General features: G+C 51.6%; 1 protein-coding gene across 1 annotated transcript; it reads right to left on the bottom strand.

Annotated features, from left to right (window-relative positions):
• Positions 1–365: 365 nt before the first annotated feature.
• LOC129198873 (A-kinase anchor protein 1, mitochondrial-like) lies at positions 366–9397 on the bottom strand. The gene is made up of 10 exons (XM_054808511.1): positions 8869–9397; positions 6833–6966; positions 6339–6465; positions 5819–5949; positions 4413–4590; positions 3570–3720; positions 2844–2911; positions 1278–1351; positions 615–680; positions 366–476 (listed from the first exon to the last, which is right to left on the bottom strand). The coding sequence occupies exons 1-10, from the start codon at positions 9395–9397 to the stop codon at positions 417–419; spliced, it is 1518 nt and encodes a 505-aa protein (XP_054664486.1). The 3' UTR covers positions 366–416.
• Positions 9398–10632: the final 1235 nt, after the last annotated feature.

The raw sequence follows: 10632 nt of genomic DNA, 5'->3' as shown, positions 1-10632 counted from the left end.
CGTCGTAAATTAAACACTATTGGCTATTAGGAGAGGGGTCTTATCTTTCCGTACAGCGCGACATCTTCCGGCTGCCAGGCCCTAGCTATCTACACCTGAGTCCTTCAGTTTAAAGCCCGCTTCACCAAGTTGGCCAGCCTGCTGCCAAAGATTCCCTCGCTTCTTCTAGACAGGTGGATCCCATCCCTCTCTAACAGGTTATTCCAGTACGTCCCGTTGTCGTTTCACTGAGATGAGGCATGTGTTTGCGGTTCAGCAAGACGCCTTGGAATGGACCACCAAAACTCCGCACACAGGTGTCAATAGGTCAATGAGAACTTGCCAAACCAAGTCAATGAGAACTTGCCAAACCAAGTTGTAATAGTGCAAAACAAGATTTATTCGCCGAATGAGTTCCCAAGGTGCCTAGGACATGGCTAGTAGACAAGCCACTGAGCCAGTCCTCTTTCCACCAGAGCTCTGTTCACTGACACTGCCTAAAGGGAGGGGAAAAAAAAAAAAAGGAGAAAGGTGAACAAGCCACTAGAAAGAACTATCAGCGAGTTCCTGATCACAAGTCTGCATAATCAGAAACTCTCACAGCGTTGAAAAAATAGGTATGTCAACATACGCACCTCGTCTCCCATCAAGTTCCACAGCTGGATCAGTGGCAGACCTGTTGCGTTGTCATAATTTGTGACCTGGAAAGACAGAAAAACATTAGTTTGCAGGCATCAGCCTGCAGCAATTAATTCAGGTCATGAGTGTGAGCAATTCTCAGCAATTCTCGGGTCCGAGCCATGGAGGATGCAAGGCTAGCATCAGTGACTGCGTCTCAGGTCCTCAAAACACCAACTTGGGTGGAGGCTGGAGGAAAGGTAGCTACTGCTACCAGGCAGCTGGGACAGCCTGCTGGCAAGTTGTCTCGAGTCACTCAAATCCGTGCCCTTGCTAGAATTAGTGACGCCTTTGAGCACGGCATTAAAGCAAAGGAAGCTCTGAGACTGAGCATCACAAATGCCATCAGCTTCCCACTCGGCCGCATCAGCAACAAGAGGGAATACTCAACCCTTCCCAGCCACAGCGTCCGGAGCGGTGCCGATGCTACACAAGGAAGTTCTCAGCACCCAGATGGCTCCACAAGAACCCTTACAGCAGCCGGCCTTACAAGCTCGGCCTTTGTTTTGGATTTGAACACACACACACACACACACACACACACGGTGGGCTAGGGGGCACAGAGGATAACAGCAGCCGTCAAATCAGCAACAAGGCTTTTCCAGACAGCTCTCAGGTACCTGCGCCACTAGGACTGCGCCTTCGGTCATCTCAACAACAGCAGCGTCAGCCTCGGAGGAAAAGTGATCCTGGCCTGTGGAAAGAAGAGAGCAGGAGAAAACAACTGAGAGAGAGAGTCACGGGCTTTAAAGGCCAGAAGGGACTATTCAGCTCATCTTGTCGCACCTCCTACATCAGTTAGGCCAGAGAATCCTCACCTGCCCTTGCTGTGGGCACTTGCTGGACCCCGTCTATTAAGCTGGAGGTCACACAAGTAGTATGCCTGCTGTGTTGCCAAAGGGAAAGGGCAAAGCGCTTTCAAAAGCCACCAGCTAAGTGAACGTGAACATCAGTGGCTGATGAATTAGCAGGCTTGCAAGACAGAAAAGTATACTTCTGCGGTACCTTTGAGCTGCCAGGAGTACTTTGATCCTGAATAAACTCAGCTCAGGGGCTTCAGGACTTTACGGACCCTGCACAGAGCGCAGGACCGTCACGGGGAGCTCAAAAGCATTTGTACCGCAGGCTGGCTGGCACCTGAACAGTGCCAAATGCCCTCTTTGCAAGCACCGGCAGCTCCAGTCTCTCAGCCCGCACAGCTTAGGTGGGTACTGTTGCTAACTCCACACCTGTAAATGCAGCAGGGAACCCTTCTGTCCCGGGCAATACAGTTACAATCGACTGGGCAGAAGTGTGTTCATTCTGGAGGACAGTTGCTTATTTCCTACCAAACTGCTGCAAAATACAGCTTCTCCTTCGTGCTCCCCACCCCGAGACCATCTCCAGCAGCAAGTGAACGACTCCTGACAAGCCCACAAATCCTGAAGGAGGTCGATCTCCTCGGGCAACATGCAAAACACTGACTTCTGCTAGAAGCAGCTTAAACCCTGCCATCCCTCTAGTCTTGGCAGGGCCTGTACCTCCTGCAGTGCTGCCAGCCACAAACCCAGGGCTGAAACCTGGCCTGACCCTGAGCCCCTACAGCCACCCCTCCCGCACCCAGAAGGGCAGCTTTTGAGACACCATCACAGCCTGCATCTCTAACCTCACCAGAAAGAATGGGGGGGAGTGGGGGCAGGGGGAATGAAAAAAGCAAACCAGAAAGCATCTCTAGGCAGTGACTGACTGACATTCTTCCAGGGCTTGGAGGCTGGTCTTTTGAACACAGAACTAGACACCGCCGTCATTTTCATAGGGAAATGCCAGATATTTGTCTAGCAGATCAAAAACTAAGTTGGCATGTACAGCTACTCTGTGACAGAAGGTGGCAGCGGAGGTACAGCTACTTCACCTCTACCCTGCCAGTCCTGCCAACTTGCTGCTTAGGAGAGTCATTCCTTCTCTCCTCCATGCACAAAAAAGCCTGGCCGTTTCTCCATTTCCCCTGGCGTCGGACGGGTTATGCCATGCTAGCACATTTACAAGAAGAAAATACAATTTTTCCAGTCCTCGCTCTAGTCCCATCAGAGGCTGAGCTTGCAAGAGGGGAGGGAGAAGGTTGAGACAGAGTCATTGCTTGTACACAGCTGGCATCCATGGAAACCTGCAGGAGCACCACCGACGGTACGTCACGAGAGTCTCATTACCTGGAAGCGGTACCACGTTGTCCAGGAAAACTTCCGCTCCTTGGAAAGGCAGTGATAAGAAATCAGACCTTAAAGAAAAGAGAATCGATCACATCGTAAGAACATGCCTTTAAGTTACTCCTGTATTCTTGAAGGTGACACTGATTAATTAATTGCTCTAACAGATATTCAGTTGAAAATTAATGACAGTCAAAAAAAACCCCCCAAAAACGAGACTATTCTCCCAGCAATCTAAGCAGCAGCAGCAGCAGCAGCAGCAACAGCAATAAATTCTCTGATTAGCATGCCAGGTTGGACTGGGCTCCAAGCAAAAACCACCTCCCTCATGGAGGCTGTACTGCTTTTCTCCCACCTCTGGGGCACAATCAAGTATTTCCCGGGCTTGTGTAAGAAAACCCTCATCCAGTATGGCTCTCCCAGCCCATGGGGCTGGGGCATAGAGAATCTGCATCTTATTCCTACCTCATCAATTAACTACACTCTGGGGCCTCCTGAAGGCCTCCTTTTGCTCAGCTTCCATGCTGAGGTGGGAGAATTTGCAATTGCCTCTCCCTCCCCTTCAAAAAAGCCTTGCAAGAGCTTGCTGTGCTCCCAAGGGCTCCACACCCGCTGCTGAGACAAACCTTTCTACCATTTCCCACTTCAGCTCTGGAAAATCCTATAAGCAATTCAAATGATACGGATGCCTCTGATGAAGATTCAAGCCAGATAAGAGCAGTTCGAGACCTGATTTGTCTGAGCGTGTCGACCTTCACTTTGTCGTATCCTCCGTAGTCCACATATCTGAGCTCCACTTCACCGGTCTCTTCGAAGTAGCTGATGACTTGAGCCCGTAACCATGCCCCACCCAGGCCTGGAGCCGCGCAGATAATACCAACTGCAGAACAGAAGAGCTCCGTTGAAGTGGCTTCCCAGAAATCAGCACTTCAGGCTGATTCCTAGTGCTGCACAGTTCTCTACTGAGAAGCAACAGCATTTCTTCTCATGCTGCTGCCATCTTCCTTCCACACCCCCCCCAGCCCTCCATCAGACAAGCCTGCCGCTGGCACACCGGAGAGCTGGCTTGTACTCTCAAGTCTCTGTCTGCCACTACCATGCTCTTCTAGCCAGGTATCCAGTTCCCTTCCAGCCTTTGGCCACTAACAGTGAGCTCTGTCTCCAAGAAGGAAAGGAAGCACTAAGAACCCCTCCCCCTTCCTTGTGATGCACCCTCCACTTTACACCATGTGCAGACAGTGACACGATGGACACTTGGGAGGAGTCCCACGCTTTGTCAGCAAAAATCCTCCAGGGGCCAAGTTGGTTGGAAATGCCCTGAGGCGGACTTGATCTCATTCTGAAGTTCAACATGCAGCTAAGTGGCTGGGGAGGGGGGCACTGCAGGCACGAGGGGGATAAGGAAGAGCAGAGCAACATCTCTACTCTGGCAGCAGCTAGGCAAGCAACTCTCTGAACTGTCACATTCTCATCCACTGGGAAACTTCCCAAGCCAAACTCGGGGGCATCAGGCTTTCGCATGACCCTAGAAGTTTCTCAAGTGAACCGTTTGTGAGCAACCAAGTCACTTGCCTTCTACTGGAGTTGGCAGGGTTGGAATTGCAGGTTGAGAGTAGCAGGCGTACATCTGCTGGTCAAGGCTACGCAGGGCGTGGAAAGTGGGGTGTGTAGACTGCTGTAGAAACATGTGTCCAGCATCGACTTGGTTTGCCACGACCACTTCTACAGGAACTCCATGTGGGAGGAAGAGCTGCCATGTGGAGGAAAGAAAGTCTCATTAGTGTTCATTGCAACACAAGCTTCCTTCACAGCAACTCCATGTTCCGCCAGCAACTCCTGAGGCTTACAGCCATGGGTGGAAAGGCCCTTGCACTCTGGTATTTCACTTGCAAAGGCTGCTTGGGATCAGGAGCAGAAAGCTATTCCCTGACACTCCATGCTGTTCTCAAGGAAATCAGACCAGGGACGGGGCCCATCTTGTACAGGAAGAGACTCTCAGCCGGGTCCTGCACTTGGCTCACAACAACCCCAGGCAACGCTAGAGGCTTGAGAAAGAAGAGCGGCTGGAAAGCTGCCTGGCGGAAAAGGACCTGGGGCTGTTGGTCGAGCGCCAGCTGAGCGTGAGCCAGCAGTGTGCCCAGGTGGCCAACAGCACCCTGGCTTGTATCAGAAATAGTGTGGCCAGCAGGACTAGGGCAGTGATCGTCCCCCTGTACTCAGCACTGGTGAGGCCGCACCTCGAGAACTGTGTTCAGATTTGGGCCCCTTGCTACAAGAACGACATGGAGGTGCTGGAGCGTGTCCAGAGCAGGGCAATGAAGCCGGCGAAGGGTCTAGAGAACAAGTCTGAGGAGGAGCGGCTGAGGGAACTGGGGTTGTTTAGCCTGGAGAAAAGGAGGCTGAGGGGAGACCTGATCACTCTCTCCCAGGACCTGAAAGAAGGTTGTAGTGAGGTGGGGGTTTCTCTCTTCTGCCAAACAACAAGCGATAGGACAAGAGGAAATGGCCTCCAGTTGCACCAGGGGAGGTTTAAATTGAATATTAGGAAAAATGTCTTCCCCAAAAGGGTTGTCAGGTACTGGAACAGGCTGCCAAGGGAAGTGATGGAATCACCGTCCCTGCAGGTATTTTAAAGGCTGTGTGTAAATGTGGCACGCGGGGCCATGGTTTAGTTGTGCACTTGGCAGTCTTAGGTTGACAGTTGGATTCAATGATCTGAAAGGTCTTTTCCAACCTACATGATTCTATAAGTCTACATTTCTCAGCTCAGGCAGAATGGAAGCAGGAGTGGAAGACCAGGGAGATCAATCTGATCCATAACAGTTATGCAAGCTGGAGAACGGAGAGCCACACAAAACCCAGCTGGTTTACAGGGCATCTCTGAACCAGCCACATGGATCTAGCCCGCTCCGCGAGCAGTGACCAACACCAACAGCCTTCCACCTGGACATCAGCGTAGCCAGCGAGCTTGGACTTACCCAGGCAGTCATAAGGAGCGAATGAAGTGTCAACGGTGTTGGTGGAGGTAGAGCGTAGATGTTGGTGAGACACAGCTCTGTGAACTTCTGGCCAATCAGGCTCAGTACTTTTTCTACTTGTTGTGCAGAGCCTGGAAGACAAAAAGCCCAAAGTCAGTCTCTAGCACAGATATGCTGAGGACACTCCCACCACTGATCTAATCTAACATCCTTCACAGGCAAGACTGCTGTATTGGCTGATGCATGCCCTAGCTCCTTCTTCAAGCCCGAAGTGATCCTGCAAAAGCCATTGGTTAAACTACAGCAGCCGAAGATGTTAAAAAGCATTCGCACCTCGAGAATAGAGGGTTCACGTGCCAAGGCACAGGTGACTTGGCAGATACCTCTGCTGTAACAGCACTGAGCAGAAGAGTTTTCTAAAGCACTAGACTCAGAAATCCACAAAATCTGTTTCATTTCCTTGCCCATCGATGCCCCCAAGCTACATAGTAGAGCACAAATCGAGAGGCATTCCACTTACCTTCGATGTGACAGACTCGGGAGTCACAGAAATAAGGGAGTGTTGTGACGTAAACTTTGGCACCAGACACTTCCTTCAGGTAGTTCATAAATCTTCCTTTTCTGCCGATCAAGCGGCCAACTAAAGCCTTTGTGAAAGAGTTGAGAAACCAACAGTTAGGAAGAGGAACAGAGATCAAACAACACTCTTCTCTGTGCCTTATTTCAGCCACATTCCCAGTTCCTGGAGTGTCGGGCCAAACGGGATAATAAAGGCAATGCTGGACCAGGGCAGAGTTCAGCTGGTCTGGGATAAGGTCAGGTAGATAGAGATCCATAAGCACAGCTCATCTTCATAGATTCATCTTCACATCTTGGGAGCTAAATGCTTAAATCCTCTCCGTTTAGTGGTTGTTGATCTCCCTGGGATGGCACGGAGCCGGTACCAGACTGGAAGAACCAGAAGATGGCTCTGTAGGGCAGGGCAGGAGGTGTGAGCAGGCCAGCGGTGGTTACCTTTGGGACCTCTGTTTCCCAGATAGTGAAGTCGGACTTGCAGGAGCCTCCTTCTGGATGAGCGTGCTGATGCGTCACTGCCTTCCTCATGGCACAGTCATTGTCCACAAAAGCCATGCCTTTGACAGCCAAACCTACAGGGCATGCACACGTGTTAGCATTCAGACAGCCCACCCAGTCCAGCTACCAGACACAAGGCCAGGAAAGTGCAGCATTTCCTAGAGAGCTTACAGTGAGCTCTTCCTATGCATTCAGTTGGGATGTTCCTGTATCAGGTTCTCCACTGTTTCAGAAGGGGTCAAGTCCTATCCCACGTGACCTACCAAAAGTAGGTCTAGGAACGCAACAGAGGCCTGAGTTCAGCAGGAGTCCTTCAAAATAGCAACACCTTACACAGCAGCAGAGACAGGACACTAAGTCAAAGTTACCAGCTGAAGGAGAGCTATGCTGACATCAGCCCTGCGCTCCTGCTGCTGCTGCTGCTGCAGCGAGGTATTTTGCATTTTCCCCATGGCTTCAGGAGGGCTTTTCACAGGGAGTTCAGCATGCGGGGAGGGGGGCCCGGGACATGCAAGCTCTTCCTCTGCTCTTTGTACTGACATTACGTTCCTGCCCCAAGAGGGGTTGCCCAGTGACCTGAATGCCAGCTGTGCACACTACTAGCTGGGGTAGGGGCTTGCCTCTTGCCCAAATTTCTCCGATGCTTGAAGAAAGAAGGTGCCAGAGCTGAGCCGTGTTTTGTTTCCAAACCATCAGCTGATACCAGGAATCCTCCCACTTGGCAAGGGGGCAAACTCAAACACCTTCCTCCTGGTCAGAGCCCAGATACAGTGCAGTCAGTGTAACACAAGGCTGATCCTTCCTCCCTCCAGATGAACCAGCAGAAGCAGGAAGAGCCTCACTTGCTTGCAAGTACTCAGACCATCCAGTGCAAGACCAAAGAGAAAAAGAAACCCAACAGCCGCTTCCCATTTGCCACATCTTCCCTAGGTACACAGCACAGAGGCCTAGAAAGGCAAAGGCAAAGAGGGCAGCTGTTTGCCATAGACTTCCCGGACAAGGATGAGGATTGAAGTCTCACAGCCTGGGGGCGAAGGTCAGCTCTAGGACCTCTTATCCAGCATGGCCCCATGATCAGCTTGACCCGCTGTAGCCCCTCTCCTTACCCTTCAGCTGAGTGCAGAGCTCTCAGCCCTTCCCATCCCCAGGCTCCACAACACACGCTCGTACCTTCCTGGCACGCCAGCATTCACAACAATGCAAAACCCTCTTCTTCCTAGGGTTGCTCTCACAAGTGAAAATGCTCGCTGGGTTTCGTCCTTCATTGTCGGCAGACTCAATCCCCATGTCTTGCAGCAAGCAGCTTGGTTCCAACTGCTTGTAGCAACTACCAAAGACATCCCCTCATTAGGGGCTCTTGGCACCACAGGCTCTTCTAAAGGATTTTCACATCCATCTCCAAGGTCAGACGGGTTAACTAACAGTTGCTCAGGCAGCGTTGTATTCTGCCAGGCGCACACCATCCAGGATGTAGAAGGCAAAAGCAACACAGAGACAGATGGAGGAACTCCTCGGACGTTGCTCCCTCTAGGGATTTCTTGGCGTGCACCTACCCTTCCAAACCACAAGGCTTCAGGGGAAGTGGTCTGCAACCAACTCATTTGATCACAGTTCCTCAGAGCACTTCCCTGCTTCATCCAGCAGCCCCTCAGAAACCTGCTGCCTTCCAGCTTCCATTCGGCAGCAGCCCGTAAGCACAGAGAGGAACCCAGTGCTTCCTAGAGGCTGCCTGAACTGAAGCAGAAACCATTTGTATGAGCACGTCTCAAACCAGCAAGGTCTTCAACAGCCTGGCCTACATCCAGACACGGCCCACTGCACTGGGCTACTCAAGCACACGCTTAGCTTTAGACAAGAATTAACTTTGTGCCGAAAGGGGACCAGCCTGTTCGCCCCTTGGCAACAGACCCTGAAGATCACCCAGCTAACACGGGATCCTACGGAGATGGGAATTCTGAGAGCAAACGCATACCCACCTGCTGCACACTGATCTGGGTTGGCACCAGAGCTTGAATCCTCTGCCAGGCTCACCGCAGCACTGCCCTGACACTCCGAGGTCAGGGGGAGAGAAACACAAGCAGGGCCACTGCTTTCATCCGGAGGTCCTGTTGGTTCCGGCTTTGCACTGTCCTCTGCAACGGTGCTGGGCTGCAGTGTGGTCACGGACAGGTCTGGATGGTCCTCTGAGAGATTTGGCCTCTCATGAGTTTGACAGGGAAGAGAGGGTGTCGTCGACCCTGCTGACGGCAGGGAGGTCGAGGTTTCATTCTCGGGGTGTTCCTCTTCCTCGAAGACTGCCTCTCTTGTTGGAACGCCCGCTTCTTCCTTTGGTGGTGAATCCTCCTCTGGCGCTTCTTGCTGCTGCTCTTCTTCAGCAGCTACGCTTTCTTGTTTGTCAGAAGAGCTCACCTGCTTTTTTCTGTGGGAATAGATCCACCAGCAGCCAAGAAGTGCCAGCGCGCCGGGTATGGCGTATGGGATGATTTTGCGGAAGTATGAAGGCATTTTCCAGAGCCTCAGCAATTCTCTCTAGAAGAGCAGCAGAAAGCATGTGAAGAGAGTCACAGGCAAGGTAAGAGGAAGGCTGAAGTTTCATCAAGGTCTTGAGGTATTTCCATTAGCATGAACAGGCTTCTCTTCCAGCCGCTCTTTACATTCACATCTCTGCTCTACCAGCAGAGCACAGAACAAGATCCTTACCTAAGACTAGGGATCTCTCGACATTTGTCACCGTTAGACTCATCGATTTCACATGAGCTCACCTTTACACTTCCAGCCATTTCACCACCTTTCTCCTGCCTCACCCTTGCAGGTCAGGACTACACACAGGACAGCATCCAGCACTGTGAGTTTCTCCAGCGCCAGGCTGGGTTCACAACACAGCTGGACCACAAGCCTTCCAGGACACAGACTTGAGACACTGCAGGTCTCCCCAGTTCTCTGCTTGAAAGGCAGCATCACTTTCCTGAGACTTTCATAGGGTGACAACACACGCTTCCAGCTCTAAAACAGAACTCACGGAAGGTGAAATGCTTTGCAAACGTTCTCATCCACAGCATGGCAAGACACCGGTGCACAGGCACACGACAGAAGGCTGGGGTTGAGCAGGAGCTAAACAGCAACACGCAGCTACTGCCTTGACTTTGACCCACACAGTGCAGGAATTCCAAAACAAAGAGCACCTACAGCCTGATGAAGCAAGTGTCTCCCAAGAGCCACGAGTCCCTCAGAAAGATGTTGCCGTCCTGAAGATGGGAAATATGCTCTAACACCCTTAGAGGAGTGGTATTTGTTCAGCTTTGAAAGCAGCCTGGGTAGAGACACCGCTACTTCGGAACCCAGCTCCAAAGTTTGTTCTACATCTCAACTGACTACGTTAACCGCTGCTACTCCTCCGACTTCTAGAGCTGAAAGCTGCCTCTTACTCTAGAGAGAAAGAGTGTGAACCCTTCCCTGCCTGGACACTGCTGAAACTCGTGTCCCGCTCATGCTCCTCCATTTACTAGCTTCACCTGGGTTACAGGAGGCAGGGCTGACATGCCTTTCCTTTTCCTTAAGGAAAGCCTACAGCTGGAACACAAAGCTCCACAGTTACCCACATCCCCAAAACAGCCTTGCTACAGAGCGCTTACAGTTTTCACGGAGCAGAAATTAAAGGAAAACGCCTTGTGTCTGACGATGCTTACACACGACAGACTTTTTTTAACCTGCTACACCACATGGTTGGAAGATGCAGCACA

Source organism: Grus americana, chromosome 37 (genome assembly GCF_028858705.1).
Source record: "Grus americana isolate bGruAme1 chromosome 37, bGruAme1.mat, whole genome shotgun sequence".
NCBI lineage: Eukaryota > Metazoa > Chordata > Aves > Gruiformes > Gruidae > Grus > Grus americana.
This window is presented reverse-complemented; position numbering and strand designations above follow the sequence as displayed.

Coding starts and splice junctions, on each gene's coding strand:
- LOC129198873 (XM_054808511.1), bottom strand. CDS start 9,397: ATGCCTTCATACTTCCGCAAAATCATCCCATACGCCATACCCGGCGCG. Junction 6,967..8,868: donor CCCAGATCAGTGTGCAGCAG/GTGGGTATGCGT, acceptor CATGCCCTGTAG/GTTTGGCTGTCAAAGGCATG. Junction 477..614: donor GGAACTTGATGGGAGACGAG/GTGCGTATGTTG, acceptor CCCTCCCTTTAG/GCAGTGTCAGTGAACAGAGC.